The 22,535-nt window shown below is 40.8% G+C and overlaps 1 protein-coding gene across 2 annotated transcripts; it reads right to left on the bottom strand.

The window, feature by feature from the left end:
* Positions 1-2,711: 2,711 nt before the first annotated feature.
* On the bottom strand, positions 2,712-19,002 carry asnsd1 (asparagine synthetase domain containing 1). 2 transcript variants are annotated; one of them, XM_041200369.1, is made up of 6 exons: positions 18,881-19,002; positions 15,046-15,099; positions 9,275-9,350; positions 6,838-8,409; positions 4,936-5,117; positions 2,712-3,690 (listed from the first exon to the last, which is right to left on the bottom strand). In XM_041200369.1, exons 4-6 carry the CDS (start codon positions 8,290-8,292, stop codon positions 3,432-3,434), a joined length of 1,896 nt encoding a protein of 631 aa, XP_041056303.1. In that variant the 5' UTR covers positions 8,293-8,409; positions 9,275-9,350; positions 15,046-15,099; positions 18,881-19,002; the 3' UTR covers positions 2,712-3,431. The 2 variants fall into 2 exon arrangements, with proteins under 2 accessions (XP_041056303.1, XP_041056304.1); XM_041200370.1 differs by lacking the exon at positions 18,881-19,002 and adding an exon at positions 17,819-17,843.
* Between the last annotated feature and the right edge of the window lie 3,533 nt (positions 19,003-22,535).

The raw sequence follows: 22,535 nt of genomic DNA, 5'->3' as shown, positions 1-22,535 counted from the left end.
TTCAATATACAAAGTAGTAAAATGCAAGTAGCTATAGTTTTGCAGTTATGAATGACATGTATGGGTCAACGTCATCAAGCTTCAAGGCAAAAATACTTAAAAAGAGCAGACAGAACTCTAATGCGGCATTAACGTTCTTATTACTATTTTCCCTCCAGGGTCTATTTGGCATTGAAGCAAGTAAAACTTGGGGATCTTTTTTATTAACGTTTACAGTGCATTCAGTTGCAATTTTGTTATTAGTTACAGTAATTATTGCTGAAAAGAAAGACAAGTGCAAGACGAAAAGCTTCAGCAACATACCTCAGCATCATACCAGGACAAACACAAGAATGCCAAATTTCAGGCGATCACAACAATTTATACTACAGGAGAAAAGGGTGCTGATTGGCAAGTTGACACACATTGGCCAAGACGTTTTCATGGAGAAAGCAACAGGGAACCTTAGGCAATCCAGCTCCCAGGTAATTCAGAAAAGGTGCAAGGCTTGAACAAAATCCTTTAGTTTGCAGAGAACAGGTCCCTACATATGAATGTATGTCACTTCTAGCAAATGAACCATATTATGAGCTTGACTAATTATCTTAAATTGGTTGTTAGTGTAGCTGTTAGCACATTCAGGATTGTTCAGCATATGCTTGTTGAGTAGTCATGGAATCACATCTAACTGTAGACATTTTGTTTTGAGTTTTGCAAGTGCAGGCTGGTTGAGTACAGTCTCTACTCTGCCTATTATGGGCAACAAGCTTGAAGGAAAAATAGAATGCAAAGCTACCATTGGCTATCTTGATCAGCTCACTGTTTGTTATGTATCATGCAAACTCGCAAATGGGCCATAGTCCACCACTTTGGACCCAAAAAGTGCCCGCTCTACCTCAAATTGGAAAGATGATGTATCTCAAAATTTTGAACAACAGGTTAAGCAAGCCGTTTGATGTTGGTACTATGCAGTGGCTACATGAGAGCTTTTTTCCACTAATGAGATGCTGTCAGTTCTGCCTAACATACAATTGAGCAACATTGTGTATACGTTTCACTGCAGGTGCCATGCCAGTATCTAGGCCATAGCCCCCAACAACTGAATCAAACAACATGTTCCTTCGGTTTTTTTTGTGATGGGCAGAATACAGCCCATACTCAGCCAGCCCGCGCTTGCAAAACCCAAAAACATCTTTCAGATGTTCCATAATTGAGCAGCAGTTGCTGAACAATCCTGAGTGTGCTAATAGCTACACTAACAACCAATTTAAGATAATTAGTCGAGCTCATAACGTAGCTCATTTACACTTGCTAAAAGTGATATATTCATATGTGGGGACCCGTTCTCTACAAACAAAAAGCATATGTTCAAGCCATGCGCCTTTTTATGAATTACTCAGGAGCTTGGAGAGCCTATAGTTCCCTGTTGCCTTCTCCAATGGCAATGCTTGGCCAATCAGGCTTGCCAACCAATCAGCATCCTTATAAATTGTTTGACCATTTTACAATTGATATTCTTGCATTTGCCCTGTTGAGCACAAGACGAAAAGCATTGCCAACGCATCTCTTTTTAGAATTATTTAAGTTCTACTACCAAGCGACTGTTGATATTGTTTATTTTAGAAAATCTTTTCAAATCACCAAGCAGCAAGAGGCCTAGCAATTCATACTTTCAGCCCTTTACTACAGACTTCTAACCAAATCCTATTGACAACTGTATTTCCTGTAGATCATTTATAACTTAATTTCAGAACAAGTGCAAACTATTACAAAGAAACTTACATTTCCTTGTGATATTTAAACTACTATTTGCACTGAGATTCTAAGAACTAAAACAAAGATGTTAGCAGTTTAACACCATTTGGAGTACTGAATACATTTGTGGAGGCCTAGGGTAAATTCTGCAGGATCTCTTGAAACTAAATTTGAAATAAGCTTTACCGCATAAGAGTAAGATATCAATTGAATTAAAAGATATTGTGGCGGAATCTTGTGCCCTGCACTGTGGTGAGTTTGGTGGCAGAGGACATTTAATCTGGGGAGGGGAGGGGTTGGGTCAGGGGGGAGGGTCCCTCATTCAAAGGCACTGAGTGGCAGATTGAGGGATCTGGGTGCTGCTGAGAGCTATCCCCCTGCCCTTACTGCTGACCCCCACCACATGACCCTTCTGCTGCCATCACTTACCTGGTGATCTTAGGCCTTGGGCAGATCTAGTACTGGCAGCAACCACTGCCTCTTCAGTAGTGGCATCATGGAATGAAGAGCTGCTGGCTGCTGATTGGCTGGCAGCTCTCGGTGGACAGGACTTATGCCCCTGGGGTCCTTGATCCTGTGTCCCTCTGCAGCCCAGTTAGGTGCCTGAATGACAATTTAGCAGGCCTTCCTGAAAAGAGGAAATACAGGACTCACACTGGCTCTCCAGACTTTGGGCAAGACCCCCCATCACCTCAATACCAGTTTTCAATAGGGAAACCTGAACCATATTCAAGTTGTATATTCTGGGTTTACTGGGGTACTCTGTTGCTAATATAATCAAAATGCTGAGCTATCTTTAAGAGACAATGGGCAGTAACCTCCAACTAGCGTCAGAAAGTGCTGGCCTGCAGAAATTAGAAGAAATAAATACCTGCTTACTTGGTCTTGAAAATAACAATGCCACTTCTGTTTGCTGAAGCTGCTTGGGGCCTCAATTGAAAGACTCCATGCAGGCTCCAGCGTATAAGGAGCCCACCCCCCCTCCCCCTTTTTTTTTAACAGCACTTGCTGCCAATAAAGCAGGCAAGTTTAAAGGGCTGGGGAAATTGATAGGGCAGGGAAAGGTAGGTGTCTAAGGTAAGTGGATTGGATCTGAGGTCAGGGTGGGTCCAAGGTTTGGGGGGAGTGGGGGGGAAAGAGATTTAAACTGCATTTTTGGATGGTTCTCAGCACAGCGCAATTGTCCAGAAGAAGTGTGCACTTCTATCCCCCAAATCTGACATTGGGGAGCATGGAAGTTATGGGCCATCAACATCGAATGCCTGAATTCTAAGTTACATGAACTAAATGCACACTTATTAAGAAACAGGCTTGCATATTAGTTTTTGAGCTAGTGTTGCCTGAGTGACCAGATAGTTTTCCAAAAAGCATTTAATTATTTCCTGTCTGAATTAGTTAGATTAGCCATTTAAAGTGGCAGTGTGGTTTCTGGTGCTCTGAATAAGAAACAACAAATTAACTGAATATGAAATGTAGTTGCAAACATTTTTTACACATTTAAATATTATAGATTAAATAATTCCAAGATCTGAAATTCAATAGTGTACAGTACTCATTTGATTGCATAATTATGTAAATAGTATAGAAATCCAGAGTAAGGTTAACAGCACTTCAACTACTTTTTTGGATGTTTTGTGTTTCAGCACCAAATATGATACCTTCCATAATAGTGACACTGAAAGAAAGTACAGGACAAATTAGTAATCTGCTAAACTTTGCAATAGCCTGTTACACTTATCAGAGGCCTTTTCTTTGTGGTTTTCCATCTTTGCAATTCTAGACCCAAATTGCATGGCTCTCTTTGGGAGAACAGCAGACGCAGTAAGACCGAGTTGTTTTGCAGCCATTCGTAGAAGCAGTTTTTCGCCAATCCCTCGAGGCAGAGTCAAGTCTGCTTTCTCCCACACTGGAAGTGCATTTAGAAAAGAAACAACTTCTTCATCCAAAAAGGGAAATCTGAAATGACAAATACAAAAAAAAAATCTTTAATACTCCAATTCTTATGAGCATCTTTGCATAAAGTTCCTTGACCTTTTTGTACTACCCCCACATCCTTGCCTACCTGGCTCGATGCTGAATCAAAAACCACATCTTAGGTTGCCATCAGTCACGAGATGTCACTGAGCGCCTTAATCCTTAACACAGTCAGATGCCACAACTCACCTTTTTAAAATATTGGTTTACTGCATTATGTATTGGCAATGTCTAAATCATTAGGGAATTTGAAATTACATTGCACCGTGTTAAATATTATTGTAATGCTTAAAAAAAGCCCAGCTGTGGACAAGACCAAATTGAGAGTGTATAAAATTTCTTTTTTCATGGCTGGTCCAACAAGCCCACAATGTCAATGTTAAATTGCTACATTCCATTTTAGCTACTGGTGGTGGATAAACTGTTTTAATGCGCTATAGCTTACAGTATTGCTTTCAGTTTTTTTTATAATTTCATACTACAGTGTAATTTTGTCATTTTAAGTTGTCCTGTCCTGCTGACTCTGATAAAAGTAGTTTGTACAATTAGATACAGAAGAGAATGGTATCTTGGGTAATGTTAAAACTACTATTTCAAAGTGTTTGAAACTCAGTCTAAACAGTTAACTGTGGTCAGGTTTTCACTCTAGGTCTGTTTCGAGAATCCAGCTAGATTATTAGTGAAAGGGAAAACTAGCTTGAGGATTCAACTCCTGCATTATTCAAGCTGTCAAGACACAGTAGAATAGCTGCAACAGCATGCATTGATTTCCTGACTTATAGTGAGAAATGAGACATTTTCTCATTTGGTGGCATCCCAATGTAATAATACTACTAATTCAAATAAATTACTTAAGTGATCTAGTCCAAAATAAAAATCTACTCATACCATTGTTCCATTTCTCAGACTCTAGCCTTCATTTTAGTACTGAATGAGGATTGTTGAGACTCCTCTTCTGAGAAATGAATGAAGATGATTTGCAAAACTTTTAATTTTGGATCCTCAGTAGCTGTTCATGTAGCAGACTTGCATTTAAATGTATCAGGGCAGGATTAAATCTCAAGGGTTATATGCACATGGATAGTGTTCAATCTTACTCTCTCATTTTTGTATCTTCAGTTTTAAAGTTCAGCTTTCTCTTCAGTTTACAATAAGATAATTTTTCTGTAATAGTGAATTAAAATACATTTTAGTATTTCAACACTCTCAAAGTTAGCACAGACTTACCTTGCTTCTTTTCCATGGTCTCCAATGACTCGGTCATCTCTTCCAAGATTACGTGAGGAGATGCGACCCAGTTCTATTCCCAATTCTTTGACCAGGCCTTCAAAACCTGATGTTTTGTAGCAGACACGGTGACGGGAATAACCTGCAAGTTGTTCATCAGCTCCTATCCCAGTTAAAACAACCTAAAAACACAGTCATTAATATTACCTGTAAGAGTTTCATCCCTGAAACTATAACAATATTTACATTAAAATACATTGTCTTGTCTCACTTAATTACTTTGTATAGTCAAGCAAACTCTCCTTTTACACGCTATTTGTGTAGGATAAAAAGAGCCACTTAATTTTGGGTATTGAGGCTTCAAATTACAAACTTGTATTTAAACCTTATGTTAATATTTTAGAATAATTAAGGAATGTGCAGCTCCTTAATGCAATGGCGTCAACTTTGAAACCCAGTTGGATAACCAATGGAGAGTGGTGAAGTTGAATAGGGTATATGATTTTTGCAGCATTACAGAAGATTGATTTTTGATAGACATTATGGACAAGAATAAATATGGATGGCGAGTTGAGTCATTTGGAAAAAAGTAGAGGCCGAGGTGTTTCAATGCAATAAGCATTTGCTTTAGGTGAGAAATGTGGGGAACATATTAAATAAGAGAGTCGATTAGAGAAAATCAAAGTTCCTGATACTGGCATCAGTGCAAATGTGCTAGCATTAAGCACAAGGGAATCTGCAAGTTGAGAAATTCTAACAACTTTACATTGGAGAGTGCAGAGGTGATTCTTCGTGTCACTCTCAGAATTTTCTCTTTTTGTATCAGTATAATTCAAAATACAGCAACAGATTAATACATACCATATGTGCACATGTAAAAGTCAACCCCATGATTTTTGCCTTAAAGCATAATTTTTCATATACCTAATATAAAAGTTGACCCTAATTTTTCAGGGATCAAAGCCTAAAAATTGCAGTATCGAAATATACCGTGGGGATGTAAATGATTTGATTTCATTCTAAATATTAATGAAAATGAGTACTGCTAAGTAAATGTTTAAAATATTTAAACGTTTAAGTTTTGTTTTTATTTAAGCTATTAAACAGATTATGAATGATAATTAATATGAATTATTTAGTGTTGTCGGTTTTTACTTTATTGCATTGTGACAGTCTTTTTTGGATTTCACTTGGGCCCATATGAGGCACGTATGTCAGTCGCTGAAATACATTACCCGTGTAAAAGTCAACCCCATGACTTTTAGCCTAAAGATTGGTCCCTAAAATTTGACTTTGACAGTACATATTTTTTTTGAAAAGAGTAGGGAAAAATAGCAAGTGTACAACAAGGAAGGTCATTGCCAATTTATTTTTCCTGCATTCAGTGGCGACTGGTGAGGTCTGTGGAAAGATGGTCACGCTAGTATTAGAATTAGATTAACTCAACATCATGGATGACTGCATAGAGAAAGAAAGTTTAACAGCTCCTCCCCAAAAAAAACTAAAGGATAATTTAGGACAGAAAATGTAATTCTTAGAAGCTGCTTAATCCCCCAATATGGGCAGATCAAAGGGGAAATCTACTAGAATAGTCGAGTTCAATAATAATAGAGGCAACCATTTTACTCCAGATCTGTCTGTGCATCTGTCAGATTAATTGTGAGGGCCTCACTTGAGTTAGGATTAGTTTGTTGAAAGGAATGTTAATTCTCTTAACGATGTAGAATACATTAAATAAAATGCACTTTCCATGGAGGTTTCTTGTCTTTGCTTTCTATTTAACTAGCACACAAAAGATACGTGCTATGATTTTTTTCAGGGAAGTGTGTGCAATGGAAGAATTGATCATTTTTGCATTCCAAATGGTGGGTGAAAATTTTTCTTTTGGGGTTAATAACACACCTTTGCAGTGCTGATGTATGGTTGGATTTTTCCATTACTGGTGTTGGTACCAATACCTCTTGCAGCAAACCATACTGCACAGCCGATGCTGTCATCCAATACTGTGTCCAAAGGTTGCACTAAATGGCTAATCCTCTGCTGCCTCATTTCCTTCAGTTCTTCTAATGTGATATTGATTTCTATAAAATTCCATTTTCTGGCAGGATTTATAATTTGTAACTCTTTTAAACCTGACAGTCCAGTGATCCGGTCAGGCACACTAAAAGCAGTTGTTTTTTTAACTCTACTATTGTCACATTCTTGAGTTTCCTCTTCAGGTGAGCTGAAAGCATCGCTTTTCTTCTTTTGCTTTGCTGAGGTCTTCTGTCTTTTCTGTTCTTGCTGCTTAAAGGCTACATTCAATAGATCAATAGGTTCATCTGGTGGAATATGCTGGTCAGCCAAGGCTGAAAGAACCATAGAATCAACACCTCCAGAAAAGAGAATGGCAACTTTTGCTTCAGAAACTGTGAACTGAGGTGAACAGTTGGGGCGATTTTTACAGCTTGCTAAGAAAAGCACTCGCCGTCTAACAGATTCACTCAAAACACTGATAAACTGATTAACTAATTTCTTGTTGTGTTCATCTGAAAGAAAAATCTCAATATTTACTGAAGATGTTTCACAATCTACAGTTTCAGCACATGACTCTGGCATGCTGTAATTCATAGGAGTAATGGATGATGTGGGGAAAAGTTTTGATTCATTCAAAATCACATAAACAAAGTTAGGCAGCTTTTCAGTGAACTCAGTTTCGTCACCTAAATGGAGAGTCCTGAATTCATATTCAATGCACCTGTGTTTCCATGGATACCATGATATTGCCAACGAGTTGACACTGGTCTGTTTCTGGAGGTCAATTTTGTAAAGTCCACATGCTGGTACTTCCTGCCAGGGAACATTTCCACACTCGGGAACAGAAATGCTCACTGACGTAAGAGTAAGACAAACATTTTCAGCATTCTTAAACTGCCACAGTAAACTACGCCGACCAAAAAAGTCTCGACCAAACCACAAGCAGTGACTGGATGGTTGGTAGTATATAAAAGCCCATGGTCCCTGAATAGAAGAAAAGACAGACAGAAGGGATTCTTCACTCTTACATAAAGACAAATGCTGAAGAATAATCTGAGTGTCATTGCCATCAGGTCCAATTTCGATTCCTCCAAAAACCTCCCCATTCCAAAGGAGAAGGTTTCCCTGAGTATCCTGCATAGGCTGTGGGTTTAGGCAACCTCTCATATGAAGCACATGACCAGAGAAAAACACATTATAGCCCAGCTCAGGCACTTCTCTGGATAACTGTTGACTATGGTCAGGACCTCGCCGTCGTAGGCTTTCAGGCATTTCCTTTGCCAAGACATCAGAACCATCTTTCCGAGGGGCTAAAACTAACGTACAACAAATACCACACATTTTACGTGCTTTTAAATTTACCCATCAACTAAATCAATAACAAATGTTGATTCTGCTGTTAGTCACTTTTCCAGTTTTCTAATTCCTGGTATTCTTTCTTCATCTCATCAAGAGTGCCTGTAAAGATACACAGTGATTATTAGACTCATTGGATGGTGTATCATATAACCTATAACAAATTAACACAAATGCATAATGCATTCACAGCAGTATTATTACCAAAAAGGTCCCAAATTGATTTGAGTTTCCTAAAGATTTGAACAAGATGAATGTCCCTTAAATAAAAAAAAATTACTGCAGAAAGCAAACTGCTGTCTTACTCAATCTTTTAGGGCTAACGGAAGAATAAGCACATCACAGGCAAAGAACTTGCACCAATGTTGGATGGTGCATGAATCGACAAATCCTATAGATATGACATTTATTGAACATAAACAAACGTGAACGCAACTGATCTTATGAAAAGGAGAACAGTGTTTATCAAATATTTTAATTACATTGGTTGTTCCACATATTTAAATATTTAAGCATATTATTCAGCCCTTTGAGAAATGCAATATAATTTCTAAAACTTAAATCTAGAACATGATTAATTTTCCATGAAATATACTATTACTAGTTTAATTTTAGAACCTTGATCAGGATTCAGAACTATGAATGAACAAACCTCTACCTATTATATTCCATAGTTTCTGTGTCACTTTGTTAATGATCAACTGAAGATTGGGACTGACAGTGATTGAGAGCTAGTCACTTGATCATCCTCTCAAGTAAGGGATGGTGCAAAGGGAAAGGATGTATTAAAGGAGTGGAAGAGGGCAACTTAAAGGTGGAAGGGGAAAAAGGCCAGAATGTGTGTGTTGCACCAATACAAAGATCAAGGTAACAAGAAAGATGCAATATATCCTGCATTGTTGTAACAAATGCACCATTTTATTCACCCACCACATTTTACAAAACGTCCTGAAAACAAATAACTTACATTTACATTCACTTAGAACCTGGGTTCGATCTGCTGAGAAAAATATATTGCTGTTGGGCTGCTGCTTATAAACTCCCTGAAATAGAATGAATAACATCTTTTGACAATAAAACAAAACAAAATGAATCATGGAATCACTTTTATCTGTGGGCATTTGTCACCACAGGTTTTACGAATTGTAGTTACTTATCTATGTATTGCTAAAGTAAAACCAAGACAAATATCAACATATCTGAATTTAATATTTGACATTTAAATCTGATAAGATCCTTGCTTGAATAGGAGTTACTGTTCCCATTGATTTGCCTGTTAGATATTATGACAGACACTAAATCGATCTTAAATTTGGCTGGAAGGAGTGGTGAGTCGGGGTCTGACAGCTAACATGTTGAGGTAAAGTTGGCCACATTGGGTGAAGAGGGCAAGAAATCTCTTCCACCCATACCCCACCCCTGATCAACTCTGACTATCGATTGCACTGCGGATAGCATTTTAAAAAAATTTTGTGGTACCAGCTTTAAATCTTTGTGACCCCAGTGATAGTAATTTGGGTTCCAAGAGGATCTAGAGCCAACAGACATCAACTGTATTAAGTAGACAGCACACTGAATCTGCCTGAAGTCTTCATCAACTTCTTGTACTATTAACAACTACGACAGTATGAAAGTAAGAGGCAAAGAGGGAGAGGAATTATTGGAATATGAACAGGAGAACTTTCTTGATCAGTATGTTTTCAGCACAACTAGGAGGGAAGCAGTGCTGGATCTAGTTTGGGGAATGAAGTGGGCAAGTGGAGCACATTGCATTGGGGGAGCATTTGGGAAAAAGTGATCACATAGCCTGATGTTTGAAGTAGCTATGGAAAAGGATGAAAACAAATCCAAATGTTGAAAAGGCATTTGGCCCAGGTGGGTGTGAATCAAGGATTGGGAGGTAAAGCAGTTAATTAGCAATGGGAGGCTTTCAAATAGGATATAGTTTGGGTACAGACTTGGCAACAAGAGTAAAGGAAGTGCATCCAATGTCAGAACTACCTGGGCGACTAAAGGTATGGAGATTAAAATGAAACAGAAAGAGGAAGCTTTTGATAAAGGAAAGGTTCATAAATCAACAGAGAACCAAGCTGAATATAAAAAATATAAGGAACAGCTGGAAAGAGATAATCTGCACAAAGAGAGTGCTTGAGAATAGATTAGCAGCTAAAAGGGAAATCAAATGCACAAACATATTAGTGTGAAAAAAATAGGCAAATCAAGGGCAAAATGAATTAAGATCCAAAAGGAAATAATTTTTTGAGGTTGAGCTACTAAATAAGAATTTTGAATCTGCCTTCACCGAGGAACAGGGTGATGCCAATGTCACAGTAAAGAAGAAAGTTATAGAGGAACTAGATAGGGTAAAAATAGTTAAAGAGGAAGTACATAAAAGGTTAGCAGCACTCCAAGTAGAAAACCCAATGGTCCTGCATGGAATGCATCCTAGGTTGTTGAGGGATGTAAGGGCAGAAATTTTAAAAGCTCTGGCCACAATCTTCCAAGCCTCCTTGGATATGCAAATATTGCCAGAGGATTGGAGGGATGCAAGTGTTACACCTCTGTTCAATAAAGAGAGGGATAAACTCAACAACTGCAGGATAGACAACCAGTCCTTCATTATGGAGAAACTTGTAGAGGCAATAATCCAGGACAAAATTAATTGGGACTTGGAAAAATATGGATTGATAATTGAAAGTCAGCATGGATTTTCTAAAGGCAAATTGTGTCTGACTAACTTCATTGTCTCATTTGATGAAGTAACAGAGGGTTGATGATAGTTGTGCAGTTGATATTGTCCATATGGTCTTTCAAAATGCATATGATTTAATACACCACAGCAGTAATGTTAGCAAAATTAAAGCCCGTGGGTTGAAAGAGGGACTGACTGTGTGGATCCAACACTGGCTAGGGGACAGAAAGCAAATAGTAGTGGTCAGTAAACAAAAAAAAAATACCTGGAAAAACTCAGCAGGTCTGGCAGCATCTGCGGAGGGGAACACAGTTAACATTTCGAGTCCGTATGACTCTTCAACAGAACTAAGGAAAAATAGAAAAGAGGTGAAATATATGGGGGTGGGGGGGGTGGGGGGGGGGTAGAGCTGGATACAGGGCCAATGATAGGTGGAGATAGCCAAAAGATGTCATAGACAAAAGGACAAAGAGGTGTTGAAGGTGGTGATATTATCTAAGGAATGTGCTAATTAAGGGTAGAAAGCAGGACAAACAAGATACAGATAGCCCTAGTGGGGGTGGGGTGGGGGGAAGGGATCGAAATAGGCTAAAAAGTAGAGATAAAACAATGGATGGAAATACATTTAAAAATAATGGAAATAGGTGGGAAAATAAAAATCTATATAAATTATTGGAAAAAAAGGGGGTATCAGAAAGGGGGTGGGGATGGAGGAGAGAGTTCATGATCAAAAATTGTTGAACTCAATATTCAGTCCGGAAGGCTGTAAAATGCCTAGTCGAAAAATGAGGTGCTATTCCTCCAGTTTGCGTTGAGCTTCGCTGGAACAATGCAGCAGGCCAAGGATGGACATGTGGACATGATAGCAGGCTGGAGTGTTGAAATGGCAAGTGACAGGGAGGTCTGGGTCATTCTTGGGGACAGACCGAAGGTGTTCTGCAAAGCGGTCACCCAGTCTGCGTTTGGTCTCTCCAATGTAGAGGAAACCGCATTGGGAGCAACAAATGCAGTAGAGTAAATTGAGGGAAGTGCAAGTGAAATGCTGCTTCACTTGAAAGGAGTGTTTGGGCCCTTGGACGGTGAGGAGAGGCTAAGTAAAGGAGCACGTGTTGCACCTTCTGCAGTTGCATAGGAAGGTGCCATGGGAGGGGGTTGAGGTGTAGGGGGTGATGGAGGAATGGACCATGGTGTCCCGGAGGGAACAGTCCCTGTGGAGTGCTGCCAGAGGGTGAAGGGAAGATGTGTTTGGTGGTGGCATCATGCTGGAGTTGGTGGAAATGGCGGAGGATGATCCTTTGAATGCGGAAGCTCTTGGGGTCATAAGTAAGGACAAGGGGGACCCTATCATGGTTCTGGGAGGGAGGGAAAGGTGTGAGGGCGGATGCGCGGGAGATAGGCCGGACACGGTTGAGGGCCCTGTCAACCACCGTGGGTGGAAAACCTCGGTTAAGGAAGATGGAAGACATGTCAGAGGAACTGTTTTTGAAAGTGACAACAGAACAGATGCGATGGAGGCAAAGGAACTGAGAGAATGGGATGGAATCCTTACAGGAAGCGCGGTGTGAGCAGCTGTGGTTGAGGTAGCTGTCGGAGTCGGTAGGCTTGTAATGAGCCAGAAATTGAGACAGAGAGGTCAAGGAAGGGAAGGGAAGTGTCAGAGATGGACCATGTGAAAATGATAGAGGGGTGGAAATTGGAAACAAAATTAACAAATTTTTTCAGATCTAGACGAGAGCATGAAGCAGCAATCATCGAGAAAGAGTTGTGGGAAGGGGCCAGAGTAGGACTGGAACAAGGAATATTCCACATACCCCATAAAAAGACAGGCATAACTGGGGCCCATGTGGGTACCCATAGCCACAATTTTTATTTGGAGGAAGTGAGAGGAGTTTAAGGAGAAATTGTTCAGTGAGAGAACAAGTTCAGCCAGACAGAGAAAAGTAGTGGTGGATGGGGATTGTTCAGGCCTCTGTTTGAGGAAGAAGCTAAGGGCCATCAAACCATCCCGGTGGCGGATGGAGGTGTAGAGGGATTGGACGTCCATGGTGAAGAGGAGGCGGTTGGGGCCAGGGAACTGGAAATTTTTGATATGATGTAGGGTGTCAGAGGAATCATGGATGTAGGTGGGAAGGGACTGGACAAGGGAAGAGAGAACGGAGTCAAGATAGCAAGAAATGAGTTCCGTGGGGCAGGAGCAGGCTGACATGATCGGTCTGCCGGGAAAGTCCTATTTGTGGATTTTGGATAGGAGGTAGAAGTGGGCCTTCTGAGGTTGGGAGACTATCAGGTTGGAAGCTGTGGAAGGAAGATCTTCAGAGGAGATGAGGTCAGTAACAGTCCTGGAAACAATGGCTTGATATTCAGTGGTGGGGTCATGGTCCAGGGGGAGTTAGGAGGAAGTGGCTGCGAGTTGACGCTCAGCCTCTGCGAGGTAGAGGTCAGTGCGCCAGACAACAACAGCACCACCCTTGCCAGCAGGTTTGATGACAATGTTAGGGTTGGACCTGAGAGAACGGAGTACAGCAAGTTCAGAGAGAGACAGGTTAGAGTGGGTGAGAGGAGCAGAGAAATTGAGACGACTAATGTCACACCGTCAGTTCTCAATGAAAAGATCAAGAGAAGGTAAGAAACCAGAGGGAGGGGTTCAGGTGGAGGGAGAATATTGGAGGTGGGTAAAAGGATCCATTGAACGGGGAGAGGACACCTGCCCAAAGAAGTGTGCACAAAGACGAAGGCGGCGGAGGATGAGTTCAGCATCATGCCGAGCCTGAAATTCATTGAGATGAGGGCATAAGGGTATGAAACTAAGTAGTGGTCAGTGTTTTTTTCAGGCTGAAGGAACGCATGCACATGCGTGTCTCGGGACCACTGCTCTTTTTGATTTGTGCTAATGATCTGAACTTTAATATGCTGGCCATAATTTCAAAGTATGTAGATGACATAAAATGAGGAGATAGGAAGATATAGACATTCTGGTGAAATTGGTAGACACATGGCAGATGAAATTCAACACAGAAGTGCAAAGTGATTCATTTTGGTAGGAATAATGAGAAGAGACTATATAAACTAAACAGTACAATTTTAAAGGGGTGCAGAAACAGAAAAATCTGGGAATATACAAACAAATCTTTGAAGCTGGCAAGATAAATTGAGAAGGCAGTTAAAAAGGCTTACATGATCTTGACTTTGTAAATAGAGGCAACGAGTACAAAAGCAAGCAGGGAAGCTTATTAAGGAAGAATGTCAAGACATTCGAAAGGCTACAGTGAGGGTTAAGGAGAGATTTGATAGAATTGTTCAAAATAATGATGAGTAAATAAGAACCTATTTCCAATGGTGGAAGACACAGATTTAAGGACATTAGCAAAAGAACCAGAGGCGACATAAGGGATTATGCAGTGAGGTGTTGATCTGCAATGCACTACCTTAAAGAGAGGTTGAAGCTGATTCAGTAGTAACTTCCAAAAGGGAATTGTATAAATACTAAAAGGGCTATGAGGAAAGAGCAAGAAAGTGGGGCAAATTGGATAACTTTAAAAAAACTAGCACAGATACAATGGGTCAAATAGTCCCCTTCTGTGCTATATCATTCCACAAGAACTGTCCAGGACTCACTGGAGAATGCTCAAGAGTGGGACCTCTGGGTGATTTTTCCTGTCTGAAGGCCAGGAATGCTGAAACCATTTGTAGCTCTCCAAATGCTATCTCACTAACCCAGCAGAGACTAAACATCAAACCTGGGACGTTCTGGTTTTTATGGTCATCATGGCATCTAATTCTGAATAAACCAAATATGTGTGTCTCCATTACCTTGATTGTCAGATTATTCCAAACATTTAATACTTGGAAGAGTTTTCCTGACATTTGTTCGAAACTTACTTTTCATTAATTTTCATTTATATTTTGCTCCATCGTTCTGTAAAACTACTAACATTTTAGATCAAAGTTTATATATTTTACACTATATGTTAAAGGCGATCATCATCATATTTTTGCCAGAATCTAACTTCAAGTACTAACTTAAGATTTGCATTTCATTAACTTACCCGATTTTTCTTAAGGTTGGAGAGCTCATCAATGACAACATTTTGTTCTTTCATCTATTAAAGACAAAGTTATATTTGACACAAATGATAAAATAGAAACAAAGAATTGTAACTGAGTAGACATTGCAGTTCAGCCAAAATGTCAACTTAGGAAACAAACTTATTGCAAACAGCCAAAGGGACGTGCTGTTTGACACAATCTGCCAGTTGTTGGGACATACAGCCTACTGTATCAGCACTGAATTTCATATACCAAGTTACGCATTTGTGTGGTAGGAAGAATTTGTGCTACATTCAGCTGTTTGAGGGGAGAGGCAGTGGTATTATCATTGGGCTAGTAATCCAGAGACACAGGGTAATGCCCTGGGAACCCAAGTTCGAATCCCACTGCGGCAGATGGTGAAATTTAAATTCAATAAAAATCTGCAATTAAAAGTCTGATGACAACCACAAAACCATTGTCATAAAAACCCATCTGCTTCACTATTGAGGAAAGGATAAGTCTCATGTAGGCCGGACCGGGTAAGGAAATCTACCGTGCAGACCTGCAGCAATGTGGTTGACTCTTAAAATGCCCTCTGAAGTGGCCTAGCAAGCTTGTATCAAACTGCTATAAAAAAAGTCTAAAAGGAATGGGAACTGGACGGACCTCCTGGCATCGACCTAGACACCAGATACGACAACGACAAACTCAGCCCTAGCCTCCTAACTAACATCTGGGGGCTTGTGCCGAAATTGGGAGAGCTGTCTCACAGACTAGTCAAGCAACAGCCTTACAGTCATAATCACGGAATCATACCTTACAGACAATGTCCTAGGCACCACCGTCACCATTCCTGGGTATGTCCTGTCTCCAGCAGAGGTGGCAGCACAGGGGTATACAGTCAGGAGGGAGTTGCCCTAAGAGTCCTCAACATCAAATCCAGACCCCATGAAGTCTCATGGCTTCAGGTCAAACATGGGCAAGAAACCTCCTGCTGATTACCACGTACCCGACCCCCTCACCCCCCCTCAACTGATGAATCAGTACTCCTCTATGTTGAACACCACTTGGAGGATGCACTGAGGGTGGCAAAGACGCAAAATGTACTCTGGGTGGGGAACATCAATGTCCATTGGTAGTGCTTGGTAGCATTACTACTGACCGGGCTGGCCTAGTCCTAAATGACATATCTGCTAAACTGGGTCTGCGACACATGGTGAGGGAACCAGCAAAGAAAATATACTTAACCTCATCCTCACCAACCTGCCTCCCGCAGATGCATCTTTCCACATCAGTATCGGTAGGAGTGACCTCCGCATAGTCACTTTGGAGAAGAAATCCTGTCTTCACATTGAGAATACCCTCTATCGTGTTATGTGGCACTATCACTGTGCTAAATGGGATAGATTTCGAACAGATCTAGCAACTCAAGTATTGGCATCCATGAGCCGCTGTGGGCCATCAACAGCAACAGAAATGTACTCAACCACAATCTGTAACCTCATGGCCTGCATATTCCCCACTCCATCATTACCACCAAGCCAGGGGATCAATGCTGGTTCAATGAAGAGTATAGGAGGGCGTGCCAGAAACAGAACCAGGTACACTTAAAAATGAGGTGTCAACCTGGTGAAGCTACAGCACAGGACTACTTGCGCGCCATGCAGCATAAGCAGCAAGCAATAGAGCTAAATGATTCCACAACCAATGGATCAGATTCAAGCTCTGCAGTCTTTCTTATATACATTCATGGGAAGTGGGCCAGTATTTATTGCCCATCCCTAATTGCCCTCGAGAAGGTGGTGATGAGCTGCCTACCTGAACTGCTGCAGTCCATGTGGTGTAGGTACACCCAAAGTGCTGTTAGGGAAGGAGTTTCATGATTTTGACCCAGTGACAGTGAAAGAACGGCAATATATTTCCAAGTCAGGATGGTGAGTGGCTTGGAGGGGAACTTTCACGTGGTGGTGTTTCCATGTGTATACTGCCCTTGTCCTTCTAGATGGTAGCAGTCGTGGGTTTGGAAGGTGCTGTCTAAGGTCCCTTGGTGATTCCTGCTGTGCATCTTGTAGATGGTACACACTGCTGTCACTGTGAATCAGTGTTGGAGGAAGTGAATGTTTGTGGATGGGCTGCCAATCAAGCAGGTTGCTTTTTTCGTGGATGGTGTCAAACTACTTGAATATTGTTGGAGCAGGACTAATCCATGCAAATGGACAGTATTCCATCACACTCCTGACCTGTGCCTTGTAGATAATGGACAGGCTTTGGGAGTCAGGAGGTAAGTTACTCATGGTAGGATTCCTAGTCTCTAACTTGATCTTGTAGCCACAGTATTTATATGGCTAATCCAGTTCAGTTTCTGGTCAATGGGTACCCCCAGGATGTTGATAATGGAGAATTCAGTGATGGTAATGCCACTGAATGTCAAGGGGTGATGGTTGGGTTCTCTCTTGTTGGAGATGATGATTGCCTGGCACTTGTGTGGCACGAATGTTACTTGCCACTTGTCAACCCAATCCTGGATACTGTCCAGGTCTTGCTGCATTTGGACATGGACTGCTTCAGTTTCTGAGGGGTCATGAATGGTGCTGAACATTGTGCAATTATCAGCGAACGTCCCCACTTCTGACCTTATGACGGAAGGAAGGTCATTGATGAAGCAGCTGAAGATGGTTGGGCCTAGGACACCACCCTGAGGAACTCTTGCAGTGATGTCCTGGAATTGAGATGATTGACCTATCCTGCCTCGTCCAGTCATGAAAGGTGGCGGACAATTAAATAACTCACCGGAGGAGGAGGCTCCACAAATATCCTGGGGAGCCAAGCACATCAGTGCAAAATATAAGACATTTGCAATAATCTTCAGCCACAAGTGCTGAGTGGATAATCCATTTTGGCCTCCTCTGGAGGTCCCCAGCATTACAGTTACCAGTGTTCAGCCAACTCAATTCACTCCATGTGATTTCAAGAAACAGCTGAAGGGACTAGATACTGCAAAGGCTATGGGTCCTGACAATATTCTGAGAATAGTATTGAAGATTTGTGCTCCATACCTAGCTGTTCCCCTAGCCAAGCTGTTCCAGTACAGCTACAACACAAGCATCTACCCAGCAATGTGGAAAATTGCCCAGATACGTCCTGCACATTAAAAGCAGGACAAATCCAACTCGGCCAATTATCATCCCATCACTGTACTCGCGATCATCCATGAAGTGATGGAAGGGGTCATCAACAGTGCTATCAAGTGGCACTTGCTTAGCAATAACCTGCTCACTGACGCTCAGTTTGTTAAAATTCCTCAAGTTCCCAGGGACATTTTACTACCTTAACGATGCTGTATAAAGAATCCATATAGACTCGTAGAATGGTTACAGCAAAGGAAGCTTGTCACATCCATGACAAGATCCAATCAGCTAAAATCACTCGCCTGCCTTTCCTTTGTAACCCTTCAATTTTTTTTCTCTTCAGATAATTACCCACCCTTTTGAAAGCCACAATTAGATCTGCTGGCAGTGCATTCCAGATCCTAACCACTCACTGCATAAAACATATTTCCCTATTGTTGCCTCTTAAAATGTGCAACTGTCGAGGCTTCTATCTTTGGTGAGTTAATTACACGTATAGAAATATTTAATAAATATTTACATCAAAGGCTTAAATTTGAGAAACCAATTCAAACTGTTTTCACTGGACATGTTCCACTGGTTAAAATTCAGGATATCACAACTGTGAGATTATAATAAAATTAAAGGAAGTGGTTTGTAGCCCTACAGCAGGTCAGGCTTCCCAGGGAGCGCTTACACCAGGTTACGATTCCTGCTGCCCAGGCGACAATTATAGAAACCATACCTGTTTATTCAACTCTTCTTTCCGGGCCAGCTCACTGCCTTGTATTTTATTTGAAGTGGCCTCCATCACCCCAACTTTACCACCCACTCTCTCTCCCTGTAGTTCCCATGTGCGGCTCCCGGAAGCACACAAAGTAAGTAAACGCATGCGCATTAGAGGCGTTTGCGAGACCGAGCTCTCTAGCGCCCTCAGCGTCAAGCAGTTTAGGAGGACACATTACATCGGAATTCGCAGCAGTGCTAAACTGAAACCGGTAGTAGTAGGGCTTTTGGTGGAGGAAAATCTGCAGCACAACAACTATTTTGTGTTTAGCGCCTAAATGTGAATGGGATTGCGGAATGTTCCTCAAACATCTGCCAAACATCCCAAAATACCATGTAGCAAGAACAACATTTGACCACAATAAACCAATTTTCTCCTTTTGATACTTGCAAGCTGTCATGTTTTGATAGTTCAACTCAATTCTTCCCACCCAAACTTTGAGTTCATTTATTTAATAGCTTGAATCAGAACACAAATTCAAGTTCAACCATTTATTTTCATTGTTTATTGTCTTCCTTACCAACTTTCTCTATTTTTTCTCCTGTACATTTCCTCTTATCCTAAAGGCATTGTGTGGAAATTTCCTCAGAGCTATACCCATTCTGAGGAAATTCCCAGTCATTGCTTCAGTATTGTTGCACAGGCACTGACACATAACCTCAAAACGTTGGCTGTTGTTCATTTATGACAATTCATATTCATAGTGAATGAGTGTTGATAGGCTATTTGACAAGGTCTGCATTAGAGCTGAGCTCAGAACCACAGAATTGTTACAGCACAGGAGGAGGCCATTCAGCCCATTGTGTTTGAAACAGCTGTCTGAGTGAGCATTTCACCTAGTATCATTCTCCTGCCTTCTCCCCATAATCCTGCAGATTGTTTCTTTTCAAATAATCATCTAATTTCCTGCTTCTGGCATGCCCTCCTACACTCTTCATTGAACCAGCTTGATCCCCTGACTTGTTGGTAATGATGGAGTGGGGAATATGCCAGGCCATGAGGTTACAGATTGTGGCTGAGTACAGTTCTGATGCTGTTGATGGCCTACAGCGCCTCATGGATGCCCAGTCTTGAGTTGCTAGATCTGTTCGAAATCTATCCCATTTGGCACAGTGGTAGTGCCACACACCACGATGGAGGGTATTCTCAATTTGAAGATGGGATTTCGGTGGTCACTCCTACCGATGCTGTCGTGGAAAGATGAACCTGCCTCCACCACACTCTCAGGCAGTGCATTCCAGACCCTAACCACTCGCTGTGTGAAAATGTTTTTTCTCATATCGCTTTTGTATTTTTTATCAATCACCTTTAATCTGTGCCTTCTCGTTCTTGATCCTTCTGCCAAGGAGAACAGTTTCTCTCTATCTACTCTGTCCATGCCCCTCATAATTTTGAATACTTCTATCAAATCTCCTCGCAGTCTTCTTTTCTCCAAGATAAAGAGACCCAACTTCTCCAATCCATCTTCATAACTGAAGTTTCTCATGGAATCATTCTCGTAAACCTTTTCTGCAATCTCGCCAATGCCTTCATATTCTCCCTAAAATGTGGTGCCCAGAACTGTACACAATACTCCAGCTGAGATCTAACTGGTGTCTAATACAAACTCAACATAACCTCCTTGCTCTTATACTCTATGCCCCAATTAATAAAACCTGGGATACTGTATGCTTTATTAAATGCTCTCTCAACCTGTGACCTTTAATGACTTATGCACAAAAGCACCCAGGTCCCTCTGCTCCTGCAGCTCTTTAGAGTTGTACCCCTTTATTTTATACAGCTCAATCCTATTCTTCATAGTATTTCAAGATGTAAGCTGTGGCTCAGTTGATAGCACTCTCGCTTCTGAGTCAGAAAGCTGTGGGTTCATGTCGTACTTCAATACAAAAATCGAGGTTAACACTCCAGTGCAATACCAAAGATATGCTTCATTACTAAAAGTGTTGTCTTTTGGTTGGGACATTAAATCAAAGCCCTATCTGCTGCCTCAGGTGGTTGTGAAAGATGCCAACTGAACTATTTTGTAGAAGAACAGGGCAGTTGTCTCCACTGTCCCTCTCATCCCTCAATCAACATTGCTAAAACAGATTATCGAGTCATTATCATATCCCTGTTTGTGAGAGTTTGCTGTGCACAAATAAGCACTGTTTTTCTTACATTATAACTGTAACTGCACTTCAGACGTGTGGTACTGACTTCATTGGTTATAGTGTGCTTTGTGGTACCGGCGATTATAAGTCTTTTTTTTTCTTCAACATCTCTTCAAGCAGAGTACCAGAATAGTTTTCATAAAGAAAATCTTTAGCCAGTTTGTCCCTCCTTAACTCATTAGTACCAACCTTAATTACAGCATGCCAACCTAATCCCCTCAAAATCAAGCCACTTAAACAGACCATGGTCAGTGAACGACCCTGAGACCATCCTGGTCTGCTTGGTTCAGCTGCAAACTGGATAAACTCACTAAACCAATGGGAGAGCTGTTCTATTATTTTTAAGAAATTCAAAACTCACTGGATCTTTAACTTTAAATTAAGCTGCTAAAAGCCAAACCACTCTTATCAGAATAGATTGTCCAACTAAAATGTGGATTTAAATTTAGGTTTCTTCAATTGAATCACTCATATGTTAGATTTATTCATTTCCTTTTTCATATCTGGTTTGTTAAAGCTGAGCCTGCCTTGAAAATGAGTTACTTTTCAATAAAAATCTGCTTCTGAACTTTGTGCTTTGAGGATTTTAATTTCTGTGACCAGCTTACCGTATTTTCCTTTATTCCAATAATAAAGTCAACATATACTCTATAATTATACATATTTTCCTTCTTATACTTTCACCCATTATATTTACCTTCAAAACATAGAAAATAGTAACAATTTGCAAAATAACTTTGTATGTGAGTTCATAAAGAACTAATATATGGTAACTGGCTCTAACAAATTCCTAAAGTCCCATGATTTCCCATTCATAATCTAAACTCTTGCTCCCAAATAGTATTCTATAGGCAAAGAATTAGTATTTTGTGCATCACAGTTGAGGAGCTAATTAAAAAGGGATTAAATACTTTTTAAGTTTCTCTAATCCAGTGGTGTTACTATATTGAAAAGAAATGTTGATGAGTGAAGTATTTTCAGTATAAAATACTTTTCTTGCTGAAAATATGTCGCATAAACATTAGAATCACAGAGTAATTCATGACACAGAAGGAGGCCATTTGGCCCCTCACATCTATGTTGACTCAACATGGAGAATTCCAGTTAGTCCCATTCCCTCTATCCCTGTAGCCCTGCAAGTTTATTTCCTTCAAATGCCCATCCAATTTCCTTTGAAACCATTGATCGTGGGAAGCAAGTTTCAGGTCATGGCCACTCGCTGCATAAAAAAGTTCTTGCCTACATGTTCTCAGCACCTCTTGCCCAAAACCTTATATCTGTGTCCTTAGTCCTTGTTTCATCAGCTAGGAAGATAAGAGCAGGAATAGGCCCTTTCCACCACTCAATAAGATCATGGCTGATCTGGTTGTGGTCTCAGCAACACTTTCCGTCCTGACCCCCAAAACCCTTGCCCAACAAAAACCTGTCTAACTCTGCCTTGAATAAATTCAAAGACCCAGCCT

The sequence above is a fragment of the Carcharodon carcharias genome, chromosome 12 (assembly GCF_017639515.1).
Source record: "Carcharodon carcharias isolate sCarCar2 chromosome 12, sCarCar2.pri, whole genome shotgun sequence".
Lineage (NCBI taxonomy): Eukaryota > Metazoa > Chordata > Chondrichthyes > Lamniformes > Lamnidae > Carcharodon > Carcharodon carcharias.
Note: the sequence above shows the minus strand (reverse complement) of the source record. Positions and strands in the feature narration are given on the sequence as shown.